This window comes from Tubulanus polymorphus, chromosome 1 (genome assembly GCF_964204645.1).
Source record: "Tubulanus polymorphus chromosome 1, tnTubPoly1.2, whole genome shotgun sequence".
In the NCBI taxonomy this organism is placed as follows: domain Eukaryota; kingdom Metazoa; phylum Nemertea; class Palaeonemertea; order Tubulaniformes; family Tubulanidae; genus Tubulanus; species Tubulanus polymorphus.
In genome coordinates, this window is record NC_134025.1 from 30,240,593 (window position 1) to 30,258,086 (window position 17,494).

At 34.4% G+C, this 17,494-nt stretch overlaps 3 protein-coding genes across 6 annotated transcripts; 1 reads left to right on the forward strand and 2 right to left on the reverse strand.

The window, feature by feature from the left end:
- Positions 1-452: 452 nt before the first annotated feature.
- On the reverse strand, positions 453-6,815 carry LOC141914765 (chloride intracellular channel Clic-like). The gene is made up of 4 exons (XM_074806057.1): positions 6,645-6,815; positions 4,623-4,949; positions 3,163-3,342; positions 453-2,682 (listed from the first exon to the last, which is right to left on the reverse strand). The coding sequence occupies exons 1-4, from the start codon at positions 6,714-6,716 to the stop codon at positions 2,455-2,457; spliced, it is 807 nt and encodes a 268-aa protein (XP_074662158.1). The 5' UTR covers positions 6,717-6,815; the 3' UTR covers positions 453-2,454.
- A 178-nt stretch (positions 6,816-6,993) lies between these two features.
- LOC141906586 (profilin-4-like) lies at positions 6,994-11,921 on the reverse strand. 3 transcript variants are annotated; one of them, XM_074795902.1, is made up of 5 exons: positions 11,862-11,921; positions 7,761-7,889; positions 7,416-7,550; positions 7,232-7,337; positions 6,994-7,151 (listed from the first exon to the last, which is right to left on the reverse strand). In XM_074795902.1, the coding sequence occupies exons 2-5, from the start codon at positions 7,875-7,877 to the stop codon at positions 7,123-7,125; spliced, it is 387 nt and encodes a 128-aa protein (XP_074652003.1). In that variant the 5' UTR covers positions 7,878-7,889; positions 11,862-11,921; the 3' UTR covers positions 6,994-7,122. The 3 variants fall into 3 exon arrangements, with proteins under 3 accessions (XP_074652003.1, XP_074652004.1, XP_074652001.1); XM_074795903.1 differs by lacking the exon at positions 11,862-11,921 and adding an exon at positions 10,853-10,960; XM_074795900.1 differs by lacking the exon at positions 11,862-11,921 and adding an exon at positions 9,691-9,832.
- On the forward strand, positions 11,897-17,447 carry LOC141906560 (protein FAM228B-like). Of its 2 annotated transcripts, XM_074795898.1 has the most exons (8): positions 11,897-12,594; positions 13,024-13,203; positions 14,151-14,228; positions 14,454-14,651; positions 14,779-14,895; positions 14,987-15,067; positions 15,290-15,522; positions 16,227-17,447. In XM_074795898.1, exons 1-8 carry the CDS (start codon positions 12,415-12,417, stop codon positions 16,477-16,479), a joined length of 1,320 nt encoding a protein of 439 aa, XP_074651999.1. In that variant the 5' UTR covers positions 11,897-12,414; the 3' UTR covers positions 16,480-17,447. The 2 variants fall into 2 exon arrangements, with proteins under 2 accessions (XP_074651999.1, XP_074652000.1); XM_074795899.1 differs by lacking the exon at positions 14,779-14,895.
- Positions 17,448-17,494: the final 47 nt, after the last annotated feature.

Here is a 17,494-nt window from a genome sequence, read left to right on the forward strand (position 1 = left end):
GACAAAAACGGATTATCGTAAAACCCACAGTATAGCAGTCGCAATCCCCACTACTACTGATTTTGATTAACACCAGAATAGCGCTCACCGAGTCTCCACTCACTCCCACACAGTAAACAGGCAGTCTATCCCCACTCAGTACTCCCACAATAGCGGTCTATCCCCACTCCCCCAGTATAGCAGTCGCAATCCCCACTCACTCTCAATCCCTACAGATTCAGAAGTCTTTTTGAACATGCCAATATCAGCGAGCGGTTGGTTTATATTCATTGAAATATCACTATTTGGGCCGAAATAGTAGTAAATATTTCAATCAATGAATACAATTCATTACTGGGTCGTTGTCCGTCCTGCTGTTTCTCTCAAATTTACTCCACCATCGAAGAAATTTAGTGAACGAAAACAACACGATTTCAAATAATACAATCAAGTGTAGTATGTATTTTGACAATGAAATATAATATAACAGTTTGAGAATGAATAGAGCTGAATACAATACACTTCATACGCTAAATACATTCAGATGACATGTACATATATATAAAATTTAAATATTCAATGGTCCATAGTTCAACTGTGGAATGAACTGGCTACATGTAAAGTATAGAAAATACTAATATCATTATCTATGTAGTAATAGAAACTATTTGTTTTAGAAAACCAGGTATTCATTTTCCAGAAATTGCATAAAAATGTGATTTCTCAATAGTGTATGGAGGGATATTTCATGATCAGCGAAAACATCCAAAAAACGATGACAAAATTCTCTTCGTTAAAATGTGGCGTAATGGATGGATATTCTTACTTTGTAACAGTGAAAATCTGAATACTTGGTTAATTTAAGTAAAGTCAGTAATAATACATAAACAATAATTAATTAAAAGAATATTTTTCTGAAAGAGAGATGTAGCACTATTCTCTTTAATAATGGTCACAGTGGTTAACATTGTAGAACATTTCAAAAGACTTTTTAACAATGATTCGATATAACAATAAGTTTAGAAAACACATATTATTGACACGGTATAACAAAATACGTCCAAACACTTCATCATGATAAACCGTATTATGAACATGGTCAGGGAGGTGGCGCCTCTGTGCCCGTACTAATCACTGTCTCTGTACAACGATTTGATGTCTTGAAATGCAGCAAATTAGGAATAATTTCATTCAGGCCAAGAAATAAAAGCTAAACAATATTTGGCACACGATAAATTATGCCTACTGTTTTTTAATTTTAAACAATTTGATTAATTCTAATGATGCCATTAGTGGATTAATTCAATGAATTATGCTTCATTATCCATTAATCTCTGAACTAAGTACCTCTTTATTATATCTTTCAATAGCCGCTAAATCACTATACTAATTTATTTGATTGTTGTCTAGGTTACGTCACGCCCGCTTAATAATGATTTTAACAATTACAAAAAAGATGTTCACATGTAGAGTAAATTGTTGTGACCTAACCACTGTACAGTTCTGTCCTTAAAGTCGACAATTGACTATCTTTAACTTAAATGGACAATCCATACTCATTAAAACATTACTCTTAACTACTATACAAACTAATCTAATAGAAATATGTACCAATATTTTGATATCAATGCCGGAATTGATGAAACCCGACTATGGCAGAAAACAATGAAATGGCAAAATGATGATGACATCTTTAATAATGGGGTACATTCAATTCTTGTATAGAAATATCAAAAAATTCGATCTCATTATTTTCTATAGCTGAATAAATTCATCTGTTGACAATTTTTTTTAGATGTGTTTTACACTGAAGAAATCAAAAATCACCAGAAAAAGCACCTATTTTGATTTCATTTTACAAATTTATTTATGTTAGTACCCCAATCTGGATTCAGTACCACAGTTCAGGTTCAGGGTGGCTACTGGCATTGAAAACCTGGAAAACTCAGGGAATTTGATAAATTTTGCAATAAACCTGGAATTCAGACTTTTGGGATTTCATCCTATCAGGGCCTATGCTAGTCTAAAGCTATTATTCCCAAACAACGTACAGGGCGAAAATGCACATTTAAGAATAATTTTCGTCCCTTATTTTTGAGAGACGAGGATTTGAACGTCTATTTAAGCCCTTAAACCACCATCAACTCATCCAATGAAATTAAACTATTGATTAGTTGTAGGGAACCCGTAACAATGAATGGTGTATTCAGCCGAGGCCTGTGCTTAATTTTCCCAAAGTCACTTTTCAGAATTTGCCGAGACTCGCTACAAACCCTGCTGTTTATTATTTATACCGAAGGTTTGAGTTCTAACTGTGAGAACTATGGAACTGAGTCGACTGTATTTCATAACAAACTATTGACAAGTATCCCACATTTTTACAATGCACATATACATCATATACTGTCAATCGAAATGTTTATCACTGACAGAAAAATCAATTAAGACATTAATCATTAATCAACGCGTTGATAATTACGAACCGTTGATGATATTTTCGGGGATTTCCCACGTGTACGTGAACTCTTTACACACGTAAGGATTCGGTAAATCTTTTTTAGAAGTTTTCGCTTTTTTCTCATAATGCGCGATGATATCTTCGTCGGACGGACACGATTTCTGGAACGCGACCGTTTTATAAACTTCTGCGAGATATTTCCACACGTGTTCCATCGTCGACGGAATCTCGAAATCTTTATACGCCTGAAATAGAGAGAGACAATTCAATTCTACATTCTTCTAACGCAGACAGAACAAACAACTTAAGCAAGGTTCCATTCATAAAACACATAGACGAGGTCCCTAAAAATCAGTCATTCCTGAATATAAGGAGTTTTAAAGGGAAAAAATTTAAATTTTGAGAGGCGCAGTAGCCGAGTGGTTTAAGCCACCGGTCACTGGTCTCGTCAATCCAGGGTTTATGGGTTCAAACCCTGGTGTCGACAAGAGTTTCAAGACAAGAAACATCGAACCCGCTTATAATGCCCTGTGTGGCACTTAGCGGGTTGAGGGTGTTGATAAAAAAACAAATTAAATTTTTTTCTCCCTTCAAATAATTGCCCCATATTTAAAAGATAAAATCCATATTTACTGTAATATTTTCATGGTAGTTATTCAGTTAAAATTTCCACATGACTCGATTAGCAGCAGTAGTTAGTAATATATGTTCTATTTTCGACTCACTTTAGCTGATATAACTAGGTGATGCAGTTTAGGAATAAGTTGACAATCTGCGTAACTGAGGTCATCGTTCAGTAAAAACTTTGTATGAGATGTTCGCGATAGATACGTGTTCAATTTCTCCAGTGACGCTAACAGTAAACTCGGGTTGGATGTTTGATCCAGCAAAAATGCATTCAAATTCTGAAAATAAATTCATCACAAAGTCATTTATACAGTACACTATGATTGGCTCAGACGACTTCTTAAACTGTTCTACTCTGATTCATGCAATGAGGACATTCTGAAATGTGCATCAAGGCTGTTTTACCCATATTGTCCAATACGGTCTTGAATTTCAAGTGCCCCATGAAAAATATCACCGACGACCACATTTTTGCCAGCGCATTTTACCACCTGTTCATATTCTCTTGAAGCCTCTATGCCATAAAATAGTCCTAAAAATTTTCATGGATACAAAAATCGCCCATATTTCACAAAAGTACCCTTAATTTTCTTCCGATTCTGTCTAACTTTAACCGTGGATTCAGCTCTTGCTACAGGGAATCGTTTACTGGCTAGAAAATTCATGACATCGTTCCAATGAGATCTGATTCAAGTGAACAGGTCTACTGACTGTTATTTGACAGGATTTCTGATTTCAAACGTGATCAAATGAGATAGGATAATGTTATCTATTCAGCAGTCCTTATTATTGACATGTTGGTAAATGTGGTATTCGGTTCTCAGATAAATTCAATCAATATTTGAACACATACAGCTGTATATCATACTGCGCGCGAGTGAGTACAGCAGCGACGCAGCTGATATATTTCACATGTCAGTATTTTTAAATAGCTATACATTCTCAACGCATGTATTTCGACAAAGAATTTAATTCAATTTACGTAATTTCTATTCTAGCATAAAATAGGTGCGTGCAATAACCTGAAACGTATGCAAATAGCTTTTACGTGAATAAATTAAAAGAATTCTGAATGTATATTAGTAGAACCTAATTGAGGTATTGACAATTTTGAATAATGGATGTATACATATGTACACAGCACTGGTCATTATAGAAAGGGTTCGTAATGGATCAACAGCTGATCAAAATTCAACTACCGCTACTTTCCTTACTTATCTCGTCGAATATTCATTAAACACACGATTCTGATAACAAAATTGTCCCCATTTTTTTTTTCAGAACGCCGGTGAGATTATGAGATTATTCTGCCAAAATGTGCAAGAAGCTAAATTATGAGGTCCTCGATAAAGATGATTTTCTAAAAGCCTTGTTTTCATAGTATCCGCGACATACTGGAGGAATTGAATACTTTATGAAGGTTTTGACTGTCCCCTCCATAGTTTGCTTCTCTCTTCATTATCAAGGCCTTGCATGAAAATTCACAGCACTATTTAAGGCACTGACGAAAGATTTCTTCAATTCACTCTGTACTTTATAAAACCGTAATAAAACTTACTCTGTACATATTTGCTATGACCAGTTCTGCCTCAGATTCCCCGGCTGAATATTTCGCTACCGCCATCTGTTCACATTTCCAAATATCGAGAAAGTTTTCGAGATCATCGACTTCCAAATCCTGTTCGCCATTCGGACCGCTTTCCACTTTAATAATCGGTAGTTTTTTTCTACCGGTTAGAGCTTGATAGTCTTCAGGGGGGTTTCCGGGAGTTACGGTTTTCACTGTCAGATTGAAATAATGATTCTGATGTAAAACGTAAGCCGCTAGAAACCACTGATGACTCGTCGGACAGGAACCTTTACTTTTTTTATCAATTAAAGACGCCTGAAACAGAAACAAGAAAACGATCGAAGAGCTGGTAAATCGATTTCAAAGCTTCATTAAGATTTCTCTATCGCGTTCAACTAATCTATTACGATAGCTTGAATTTCCTCTTTTGATTATGTTTGTCTCGAGAAAATGTACACAAGATTTTCTTTTCCAAAAAAATTCACAGAAACAATTTCTGCAAAAGTTTGTTCAGTACGAGCAAATTTAGAGGAATGTAATGAAATATGACTAATGATATAGAAATGACACAATCATACAGCTGTGTCATATCTCGTAGTATGTTCTATGTTATTGTATGGGTGTGTAGTTATTCAATCCCACTTGTACAACCGACCGACCAACAGATTTGTGCGCGCCAAAAATGTTCTATGAGGTAAAAACAGGTTTTAATGACCCAAATATCGTATTCAAGATGCCTCTTTACTTAAATGATTAATAGGGGCGTCCGAAATTTCGTGAAATTCTTCTAATGAAATCTGGGTTGGCATCAATGAAAAGTTTGAAACAATCTCACAAAGCCGTAAGGAAATAAACGCATAAAATTCTTTTCTGAAATACCGACAAAACGTACTGAGAAGAATGAAAAAGATTAAAACAAAAGCTGAGCGTGAACCTCCGCAGAATGTAGGTCAATTATTTTTTCTAAACCTACATTCGCACAAGGATATTCATGACAGTTTTATATATATATATATATATATATATATATATATATATATATATATATATATATATATATATATATATATATATATATGTATATCTCATTAATATTTGCACAGAAATTATCAGTATTTGACCATAAATGCTTTTATCAAATCAGATAAATTCCATTTAAATCATTACATGTATCAGGCCTATTATTGATTATAAACGTCTGTGAAAGGTATTTTTAATGCGAAAAGGCAAAAAATATTTCAAACCAAGACAACATTATGTTTGTTTACCATTGTAAACAGTTACAACTTAAAGAGTTAATATACATAACCTACTTATAACTCAAGTATCGGAGAGACTTTTAAGTGATTTTTTTATTACTTTTTAAAAAGGATTGTTCCACTAGCTCTAGACTATTGACAACCAATTTTTGGCCCAGCCCAAGTTAACAATTTCATTGAGTCTTCAATAAAAAGTGTAAAACAATGAGTACTAAAATATAAACAATCAGTTACACGAAGAAAGTTTAAATCAGTTTAGTTTTAAGTGTTGTAGACGTTGAAATTTGAAATACCAAAAAATGTAAGAAAAATCCAGATAATTTCTTGAACGATAAACTAACTTCGAGCCAAAATTAAATTTTGGGACCCCTCTTCTTTTCTTATCCATGTACGAACTACATTCAGTCATTACGATTCATTGGAGCCTGAACATCAACTTTTAACATAAACTTTTACTTTTTACTATTTCACGAAACAGAAGTGACCCTACTTATTACTGGCCACCTTCCGGTTATCTGAGTTAGTCACCTAGTCGAACTAAATGAAACCGAATGTCCGTTAGTCGGAACTATATTGCGGAAATAGTTCGAAAATAAAGCGGATTCGGTTATTAGTTCCGACCACTTGTCGACTAGATACGAAAACCGAATTTTGCCAGTGCTGACAGGTAAAGACTTAGTTTATGAATATGATGTGGAACAGGTTCTGCTGGTTGGAAATTAATACTAACTGATTTAATAATAATACTTACCCTAATATATAGAAAAACTGTGTTAGGATTATTAGCTTCTCCAGTTTCATCTGTTGCTCCGTTATCTGCCATTTTACTAACAGTATTAAACTTCTCTCTGAATGGACTGAAACTACCTCACAGACAGCTAATTAATCGCGATAAATCACCACTGTAACCTCGCCCAACACAACTACTGACGTGGGGGAAGCACCGTACAGTAATCACTCGCGCCAAATCTTAACCGTCAAGTGCTGCCTCTATACATAACGTAGACGGTAATTGTGTGAACTAATTTCTTACTCGCCTGCCACAGTAGGAATGATGACCCGCTTCTCATATGGACCAGAAAACAACACAAAACCACAAATTCTTATCAAAATAAATCAATTATTATTATCATTTTAAAAATATAACAAAATACAAATAATTTATTGTAGAAACAGTTTTAAAATCGAGTTTTCTCAGCTCAGGACGGAATCGAATCAAATGTTGTCTTCTATTTATCCTTTTGTCTAAAATAATCACCTATAAATAGTAAAACATACATTATCACCTGATGAGATAACGTCAGTAATTCATTAGGAGACTAAAAGCTTTATTTATACCTAATTTTTCTGTGGCTTCCACACATATACTAGGTTTCATACTTTCAGAATACGTTGACACAATAACCAACGTTCCAGTTTTGACCAATACGATACCTTGTTGTTCCTATAATAAATAAGCACAAGGTGAATTAAGAAATTCAATTTTTTTTTCTAATTTCAATTATTAAGGGGCACCACTTACGTGTTTAAGGTATATTGAACTGCTATCAGCTCGAACACATTCATATTGTTTATCTTCATAATACATTCCTTCTTCACGGATTTGTGGGGTATTTTTAAATGCTTCTATGAACATCTGTATCTGTTCTTCATAAAGCTGAAATGAAAATTTTTTTTATAGAATTTGTACCATTAAAAGTACAGCTTACTCGAATAATAATATTAAAACTTGCTATATACAAATCTAAAAGATTCACAATGATCATGTCGTGTCTTTTAAATTTGTGATTTTAATTCTTGTTCAACAAAATTTGTTATTAATCTTTGATATTTGTATGTAATGGATTTAAATTGTATAATAGCTTACATTGAAACCAACTGAACTCGCTTTTAATACCGCTTCCTTACGTCGAATTATTGCGCAGTTCTGAACATTGTCCGTACCGATCAGTGCATCGTGAATTAAACTCTGGAGTTGGTTCATTTTTACGCTATCCTAAAAAATAAATACAAGTCAATTATCAGCTACTTATAATCAGAAACCATAGTAACGAGCAGAAAACCCACACAAACACTGGAACCTCGTCATAACAAACTTTGATAAAACAAACTGACAATTTCAGCCAGTTTGAGAAAACTGAATTAATTTTATATTGGATGAACAAACCATCGGTTATAACTGACAGATCCCCTGAATTTAGAAGTAACACGGTAACACTGTTATCAGTAATCCTGATTAATACAGTTCCACTATAATTTCATGCTGGATATTACAAACTATTAGTTATAACGAATGAACAATATCTGGTGCCCTGACGTTCATTTTAACAAGGTTCTATACAGATATAACCATGGACTCTAAAACAAATCTTTTTAGAGTCCATGCTAAAACAAACATATTTTCTGGTCTCCTGAAGTTCATTTCAAGAGGTTGGCACTGTTATAATATCCTGATTAAAAAAGTGACACATACATGAACATTAACACTATCAGGATACTCCGTATGAAAATAAGACACTGGTATATGCCAATTGCGAACGTGTCTCAATTTCGACATTTTGCTTTCAGTTGAGCTGCTCAATAATATCTAACAGTCGTCGGTTCAGTGACAAAAATAAAACTCACATCAAACAATATCTCTATATATGAATATGCATGTTATAGGAAGAAAAAGGAAAGTGCTTTTATTGTCTGTAGAATGTGTGTGTGTGTGATAATCAATGAATGAAAGCTTTGAGAATTCACTTTTAAAAAATCTGCAATATTGTCAATTTTGTCAATAGTGTCAATAGGTTCGTATGAAAAAATTATCCAACCGCAATAAACTGCCTTTTATATAAAACACTGAACCATACTTAAAAACGTACTTCTCAAGACCCAGTTTTACAGTTTGCGGCTAAAATTTGATTCTAGGGTTAGAACATTGGAAATGAACTAATTCTAATTCTCTAAAAACAACTTTTAAGTGTGGAACTGAGCCCAGAAGACTAGATAATTCCGTTAATTATGGTTTATAACTAGAAGAAGTAGAATTTGTGTCAAAATTCTGGAATAATTAAATCTGAATGATTGTTATCAAATATATCGAGATTTCACTGCAGTTCCATGTTCTGGTTGATCAAATATATCAAGATTTCACTGTAGTTCCATGTTCTGGTTGATCTGGCATTTCAAAAAGATTTTTTCTGTGAACCGGATGAAAACGTGCTATTTCCACCCTATTTGTTTTCAATTTAGTGTTGTTTATTTCTACCATCTTTATCAACATTTTTACATTAAATTCAACCGCGTGTAATGAACACGGATTGCTATATTTTCTAAATGGATACAGGAATTGCTACTTCCTGTGATTAGATCATACAAAACTGTTTTCCGCACTTCACATCAACAGCATCCGCGTTGTCATAGTAACTGGCTCATGTCGTTATACGCATATCCGACATCAACAGAGACTGCAACCTGAGTTTTTTAATTCAACGGACAATTATGTTTCCTATGAATAACCTCAATCAATCCTCTCATAAAGTATTATTCCAGTCAACCGTAGACGTTCAATATATTGCCCTACGACCAGCATTAGTCGATGATTTATCAAAATATGACATAAGTGAGTTTGACCATAGTTGTTTAAAAGATGAAGTAATTTGAAATTAACTACTTTTTCAAGCCCTAAAAATTTGAAATCGACTTTTTTATGACGCTGGGGTCCAGTCATCAATCAGTCATTAAACCTCATTAAAAAAAAGTTTTAACCTAAAAATAATCAGGATCCAATTCTACAGCGTGCAAATACTTACAGGAATTCCCTGACATTGGAATTTCGGGTTATTCTTAAACACAAGATCAGCCATTACGTAATAATAGGCTACGTAGCTCTCCGATAGTTCAATATCTACATACGATAATCGCAAAAAATATCAACATAGTTCTGTATCGGTGGCATACTGACCAGATACTGTTTGAAATCTTATTGATTACACATTGCCATTAAGTGAGGAAAACTATGGGCTTTATCCATTAACCCTTCAAGAGTGAAATACACTGTAATTAGAGCTCCACAAATCATCTCCAAAATTACCATCGTGCCACAAAACATTTTTAGTATAGATTTTAGTATTTCATGTATCTAGTAATCAGCAACTGTTAAATATTGAAATCACGTAATAGTTTTCAAGCATCTAGGAGAAGGTAATTGATCCCATGGAAGGCCTCAGTCGGTATATAGCCACTTGGTTGACCAGGTAAACAGGTTATTTCAATAGAATTAATACTAAATCCCGTAATGGTTAATGCCTCTCTTATAATTACAAATACAAAAGCAAAACCGCAAAATGGCCACAGAGTTCAAACCAGTTTTATGATTAAGTATGAACAACTGAAAACTGATCATATTAAAACATTTAGACCATTTGCTTGAGGGTGAAAACAGTGAGAAGAACAAGGAGGTGAGTTACATATGTAGAATCATACAAATAGACAACATGAAAATAGTCAAACATGAGAATTCATTTCTGGAATCTAGAGTGACATGAGAGTAATAACTGTACATATAAAAAACACAGCAGACTCATCCTAACCTACGAGCAATTATCTGAATAATTGCTCGTAGTCCTGACTCAAATCTATTGGGATTACTGATGCATTGAATTCCACTGGGCAGATCAATGCAGATCATATTTTCAAATATGGATGAATTTTTGGTGTCCTTCATGAAACCGACCTAATTGGCTTTGCACTGTTGGCGCTCACAAGACATGGATCATAGACAACATTGTTATATACAGGTGCCCTACAAATGTAGAAATACCGTTATATCTCTTTCCATTGTCAGGAAATGCCCCTAGATTCACCAATGAGTTCACATAATACACAATCTGTTGTAATGGTTCTAAGATCTTTGTTCCAGTTAAGAGGGACTTGATAGCATTTGAGGAGTCTACTGTAATATTAGTTAGTTACCTAATCATTGGTGGTAGGCTTTTTATAATCGGATGGGCTTATACCAACTGTGGTTTGTGAAAATATCCGATCGGGAAACTAAACCACAGACAGGTTACTGACTACTGTAATATAGGCCTACAGGGAATCCAGTTCCACAGTTTTGAAAGAGTTTAAATAAACTCTTCAGTCAAAATTAGTTCATTTTCTATGTTAAAACTTTTAAAGTGAAATTGAACTCAGACTGGTGGAACTGGGTCCTAGAAGGCCTATATTTTTAGTATTTTGCTGATTTTGCGATGAATTCATCTTTCTTTGTTAAGCGATCATTTCGAATGTATTTTGTCGGGTAGTTTGTCAGTTTATTGTTTTGGAAATGCCGAGAACTGGCAGAATTTCAGACTTCTCATCATAGTAGAGACTAAACAGTTCAAAGTTCAGTAAATATTTACTGCTTGGGGTATTTACGTTCTGCCCCGAATGGATAGAAGTTATTGCGATCGAGATTTCTGTCTGAGGTCAGGAATCTCGCAGGTTGAAATATCCGCAAATCTTTCCAAACGTTCTCCATCGTGGCCGTGAGCAAGGAGGAGCGTACCATAGCGGTTCACCAAGAACCTTAGTGTCTGTTGTACCATGGTGGGTACACTAAAGGATTTAGATTTTAGGATCGTAGAGCGACGGAGGTCACTGTGGTGGAGACAACCACTGCGCCAGGGCTTGTGGGCGACGTAGATGTCAAAATTATCGATTTTACATTTCTGATGGCTGCATGTGGTTTGAAAACGTAAGATCAGCCTTTGGCAAGTGATGACGGGTACGGACACTGTTGTAATAGTAACTTCAGACCAAATTCAGGACATCTATGGCTAGCCGCCATCATCATCATGGTGGCCGAGAGGGTGCCGGTGGCCGAAGAAGCAGTCGAATTCCAAAAATATATTGTGATTTTCAGGACCCTCCTACGAATGTGCAACATAAGACAAGGATTTCTATCAATCCCAGTTGTTGAGTGTATAATAATTTTTACCTTAAACGTGCAATTAAATCTCCGAGTGACTTGCAACAACGGAATGTATTTCTTTTTAGAAATTACCCTGTAGATTGCTGTCAGGTGCTGCCCCTATGTATAAGATTAGCGGTGAATAAATGAACTAAACTCGACAGCGCAGTATTCCTACTGCGGCACTCGAGTCGCTGTGCATCAAAACCCATGAAACGAAACGTGAACAAACGTAAATACAGATATTCTTGTGTTGTCTTTTCAGAATGCATTTATCACCATATAAGAAGACACTATTTTCATCAATAATTTTCTAATGAAATATTAAGAGTACTGATTATAATTGTCGCTGTCTCTACGAAAATCGTCGATTCCGTGGAAGATTTTAAATATATGTTGTCAATGGTTACATATTTGTTTCAATATGGCGGAAATAATTTGTAGTTTCCTATTCAACACCTATTATAACTAATTCATCAACTTTGAATGGCATTGAAGCTTCATCAAATTTCTCAGCGCTATTAGAAAAATTATGAGAAAAATAATTTATTGATTTATCAAAAAATCGTGTGATGACAAAATGATGAAAGTCGGGGATATTGAAAAAAGTGAAAAAAAATCATGTAAAAATTCGTCGGCTGCTGCTGCAGAAATAGAAATGAAAGATTCTGAAATTGGAGTCTCGAAAAAAGATTTCACAAACGTAGAAGAGGTAGCAGCAACTATGCCGATAGAGCTAGCGCAGGATAAACCAGCCAAGGTAATGACAACACTCAAAAAATATACAGGCCTAACATTTCTCTTTGTTTGGCTAAATTATTACTTAATTAAAGATTAAATTTTGGTCAATATTGTGACAATAATAAAGTAATCAACCATGATGTCAGGTATTTAGAATACAGTAAATCTCACCCAAATAATGCATCTTTTGATTCAAAAATGAAATCCCTAAATTATTTTACCCATGCGGTCCCAGTTTGTCTGAGTTAGGCAGGCGAGGTATACAACATTATTGATTGATTTCTCGAGTTATTTTCTAATCTTCAAGTTTTCCTCTAATTGCGTTATTCGTGTTAAGTGTTTATCCATGTTTCTCTGTGAGATGTAAATCATCGATAATATCCCGACGCTGTTTGTTGCCATTGGTTATGATTGATTTTATAACGATGTCTCTTTATTATTCAATCAGAGTTTGTCACGGCAATCAGCGAACAGTAAGAATGAGAGGCGTCGACCGTGGTCTACACCTGCCTCGTGTCACAGTAGTTCATTATCGGTCAGAAGCAACGGAGTCGATCCTAACAGTTTAATATCGCATACGATGAAACTTCAGGATTGGTTGAGCGCTAAAAATGTCCGTACAGTGCAGGTAAATAGAAATCAAATTATCATTCATTCTTGAGACTAAGCAGGTTCTTCACTGTACTTCAAATGATTCAATAGCAATTAATTCTAGTCTGAATATCTTTATTCTTATCTTAATGTCAAGAAATTAAGTGTTTCATGAAACTTGAAATTCTAATCACTAAAGAGCAATTAATTTGATAGATAGAAGATAGAGACAGTGTTATCTTGGGCGTCACAATGTTTGTGACGACCCCCAAGATAGCACTGTCCATTGCAAAAGCAGTTGTGCTCTTCATAGTTATTTGCTCTTTGGAATCATCTAATAGCAATATATGAAAGTGTATCAAGTCAATAATGTCATAAAAAGAAATCAAGAACCAAAGACTCAAAATTTATGCTATATTAATTAGGCCTAGATTGTTTTTTGAAAACTTCTTTAAATTCTAGATGTTTTTCTGTCATTAAAAACCCGCGGTTATTGTTAGAATTTGATACCCTGGAGCTGTTGGTCTTTCCCGCAGCTCTATGAACCCCTTATTTGTAATCACACAAGGCTGGGAACTTTCTTTGTCTATCAATGCATTTACTGCCAGTCAATAAAATTAATGTGGGAATAAATTATTGAAAGTGCAACCCTCACTGGTAGAATATATTGATACTAGCTACAATATTGACTTTCATGTTTAAACACAGTAAAATTCTTTGATAGGAACGCTTTTGTTTACGTTTCTAAGGGGGGAAATCGTCAATTATTTGGAAATTTACTGATAAATATTGTCATTAACGATAAGGACACGATTGAGACTTGTACTGCTGATTAGTAGTTTTAATAATTATGGGGACATTATGGAAACATCAGAAAAGATTTTTACTTCCCGCGATACAGGTACATATTATTATTACTGTTTGACTCGAGAGAAAATCTATTTATACTTGAGTTTTATTTTATTCGATTGAATTTCTTTGTAGGAAAAAGCTGATCTTGAAACGAAGGAAACGAAACAAATGTATAATTCAATTCTTGATGTAGAAAACTCATTTGTGAAGGTAAAGGCTACAGACCAAAACATTTTAGATATTTGTGCAAATTTCTTTCTTCTAAAATTGGATGGAAATCATTGTTATCAGCATTAATGCCATTTATGGTGCCATATTCAGTGTTACATAGTAGGCCCTAAGAGTAAATTTTGTCAATTCTCAAGCCATATGCCTGGGTAATGATAAGTCTTGAGAGCAGAAATATTTTTCTTGAAACTCTTGAACTTTTTTTAGGATATAGATAAACTCCTTCAATACAAAGATGAATTGAACTTGCGTAAAAAAGAAGTTCTTCATAAGAGTTATAGCGAAAAAGTCCATGAACCAATTCGTAAGAAGATAAACCGTGCAATGAGTGGCCCGTCTTACGTAGAGCTGGATAAGCGAAAAAGACAACTTCATAAAGAATATCTGGAATTTACAAACAAAAAGGTAAAGAATTCTTTTAGTTTCTTCTTTCATAGCTAGAAAATAACGTCATAGAATAATAACGATTACCACTGAGGGAATGTGTTCAATTCTGTCATTCTAACCACTCTAACACCTCTGACATTTTCAGAAAGTTTCCTATGATCTTAACCCTATAAGACCCAGAAAACAGAAGACACATATCGTTGATCATGTGAACATATCTGCCAATTTTAACGAATGTTTGAAGAAAGACATTCTAAAAAAAGTTGAGCGACTTATTTCGATCTTCAAGGTTTTCAGGCTGTTTTTGTGCTATTTATTCTTGTATTAATTGACAATTGATTTTCTATTTGAAGGGTCATGTATTTTTGGATACCTATGCACCAGAAGAATATTACCCATTAGGATTGTGTCCAGTTCGTCCATATCATATCAAGGTAAAAAATTATTTTCATAGGGGTGGGGGCATTATTTGACACTTATATGTTGCGCAGTGCTCAAAACTTCATGTACATTATCTTAACAATTGTGTACATGGCCTCGGCACAAATGCCCCTGGCCCTGCATGAAATTTGTAAATCTCACTTTATAAATTTCTAGTTGTTTTATTTTCACTGGTAAATGTAGATGCACTTATTTTTATGTTTGTGTGGGTTTAGGCGGAGCTTAATCATCTTTCTGACCCGGTGTTGAATCAGGAGCGTAAACGGGCCGAGGAGGACCGTACGATATTACACTGCATCACAGGCAGACGTTACACTGATAAAGATATAGCACAAATTCACTTACCACAGCTACCTTTAGTTCCACTCGGGCGTCATGGCACGGAATGCAGTACCTGGTTAGCCATGAAATTACACGATATTGAAAGTCCAGTACGGAAAGCCAGTCAGTGAGTGTGCTTCATTTTTTTGTTCACAATATTGAAACTCAGTTTTGGTCATCTCATTACTGAAGTGGTCTTTATTTCAAGTCTGAATTAGATTTGAGTTTCAGGAAAAATCATTTGAGAAATCAATTCTACTCTTGTATAGTTGAAATTATTTCATTTTCAAATATCTAACTCTGAAGTCAAACATCAACCCAGAACTAGAAGTTGTTTGGTTCTAAATGAATCATTTTAGGCACAGGGGCTTGTCACAATTTAATAATGAATGGATGATACCAGTATCCCTGTTCTTTTTTTAAACAGGGATACTGGTATCATCCATTCATTATCAAATTGTGACAAGCCCCTGTGATTTTAGGGTTATCTGAATTTGTTGATCAGACTAAAAAATGATACGTTTTTTCATATAATCAGCCGGGTCACTTTTGTAAACTGCACTGAAATTTGTTATCAGATCATTTTTATAACTGCGTCGCAGTATGTAATCAAGATCAAGATAAATGCTGGGTCTGTTATTATTAGCTTGATCATGATTTTTAAAAAGGTAATATACAGGGTACATATAGGAGGCCAGCTGGGTCAACTTTAAAGTGCAGCAGAAATGAGTAAAAATTGGTATCAATTTATTTTAGCCCTAACTCAGTGATTGTCAGATCATTCATCTTAGGGATTTTGATTTTAAATGTGTGTATGAATGATTTTTTCAGAGGGAGGATGCACGGTGACTATAACTACAGTCGCTGTTACTTAAACAACTGGGCGGAATGTCGCGACCGATCTGTAGCAGACGGTGAAATGAATCTACAACATAAACGCATCGTTAAAGGTCAACCTCCGTGTTTAAGTTACCCGCAAATGACAAATCATATGCTGATTAATCCATTACCAGGAGTGACGGAAATGTCGATTCCACCTCAGAATTCATATCCATTCAATCAGAGCATCGATGTGTCTACGTAATCATAAACAATTAAACATCATTTCAATCTGGTAGATATAGATGTTCACTTTTTGGAAAAAGATTCAATATGATCTCAATAAAGAGTTGTAAATGAGGGGTGTGAAAAATGTTTGACAAAATAGATGAAGCTCCTGTAAATTAACGGAAAATATTCATAATCTACCACGGTATATTCCAGATCCATATCTAGGAAATACTTTTCAATATCATCAACCGCATTTAAATGATACTTGTTTAAGGTACGCTGGATATTTTGTACATATTTTGCTTTCTGTCAAAAACTATTATTGATTATGTAGAGAAGATTGTCTGAATTATGACGTTTCGATGACATTCAGATCATCTCTTCAAAATTCCTTTAACGGCGAGCAATACCAAATGATAACAACCTATCTACATAAAGTAGGTGCTTACCCTCTATTGAGGTCTCATACTCGCGTAGGAAAGTAACCTGTGATAATAATACGTACAGCAATGTTCTAATGAAATTTTTACATTCTTTTTTATATCACCTTTTTAAATGAACGTTGCCTTAAACTGCTTTGAATGGTTATATTTTTATGTACATATCTACTACCAGTTTACAATGTACTGTTTGAACAGTAAGTCGCCATATTTTCATAAAAACCATGGTTGCCTTTAAATTGTGCCTATCTTTGAATAAACCTTGTAATTTAGTGAAATACACTTTAAAGCTTATTGTATAATTTTTGGGATTAGAATATTTGTAACTTAAGGTTTATCGATGGTAAACCGTTTTAAGATAAGCCTGTCTGTGATATTTTAGCACATTATGCACTGTTTAACTGACTGGATTGGAGATTGTAACAGTTTAGATCGAGCACATTCATTTGACAGAAAAAGATTTGAGTTTTGTTAGAGTGTAATGCGAATAAGCTTCAGTTGAATTCATTCAGTTTAAGATGAAAAGTAACCCATTATATAAAGTTTTGTTAAGTTTGTTTATATTTTCACTGCTGTGTTGTACATAATAATTTGCAATTTTGTCTTAGA

What these genes read in the sequence shown, in the direction of transcription:
- LOC141906560 (XM_074795898.1), top strand. Translation starts at nt 12,415, where the DNA reads ATGATGAAAGTCGGGGATATTGAAAAAAGTGAAAAAAAATCATGTAAA. An exon ending in TAGAAAACTCATTTGTGAAG is followed by an intron (nt 14,229 to 14,453) that starts GTAAAGGCTACA and finishes AACTTTTTTTAG; the next exon opens with GATATAGATAAACTCCTTCA. An exon ending in CCAGTACGGAAAGCCAGTCA is followed by an intron (nt 15,523 to 16,226) that starts GTGAGTGTGCTT and finishes TGATTTTTTCAG; the next exon opens with AGGGAGGATGCACGGTGACT.
- LOC141914765 (XM_074806057.1), bottom strand. Translation starts at nt 6,716, where the DNA reads ATGGCAGATAACGGAGCAACAGATGAAACTGGAGAAGCTAATAATCCT. An exon ending in CAGTTTTTCTATATATTAGG is followed by an intron (nt 4,950 to 6,644) that starts GTAAGTATTATT and finishes TTTCTGTTTCAG; the next exon opens with GCGTCTTTAATTGATAAAAA. An exon ending in TCATAGCAAATATGTACAGA is followed by an intron (nt 3,343 to 4,622) that starts GTAAGTTTTATT and finishes ATTTATTTTCAG; the next exon opens with AATTTGAATGCATTTTTGCT.
- LOC141906586 (XM_074795900.1), bottom strand. Translation starts at nt 9,744, where the DNA reads ATGGCTGATCTTGTGTTTAAGAATAACCCGAAATTCCAATGTCAGGGA. An exon ending in TCCAATGTCAGGGAATTCCT is followed by an intron (nt 7,890 to 9,690) that starts GTAAGTATTTGC and finishes TTTATTTTTTAG; the next exon opens with GATAGCGTAAAAATGAACCA. An exon ending in CGAGTTCAGTTGGTTTCAAT is followed by an intron (nt 7,551 to 7,760) that starts GTAAGCTATTAT and finishes TTTTCATTTCAG; the next exon opens with CTTTATGAAGAACAGATACA.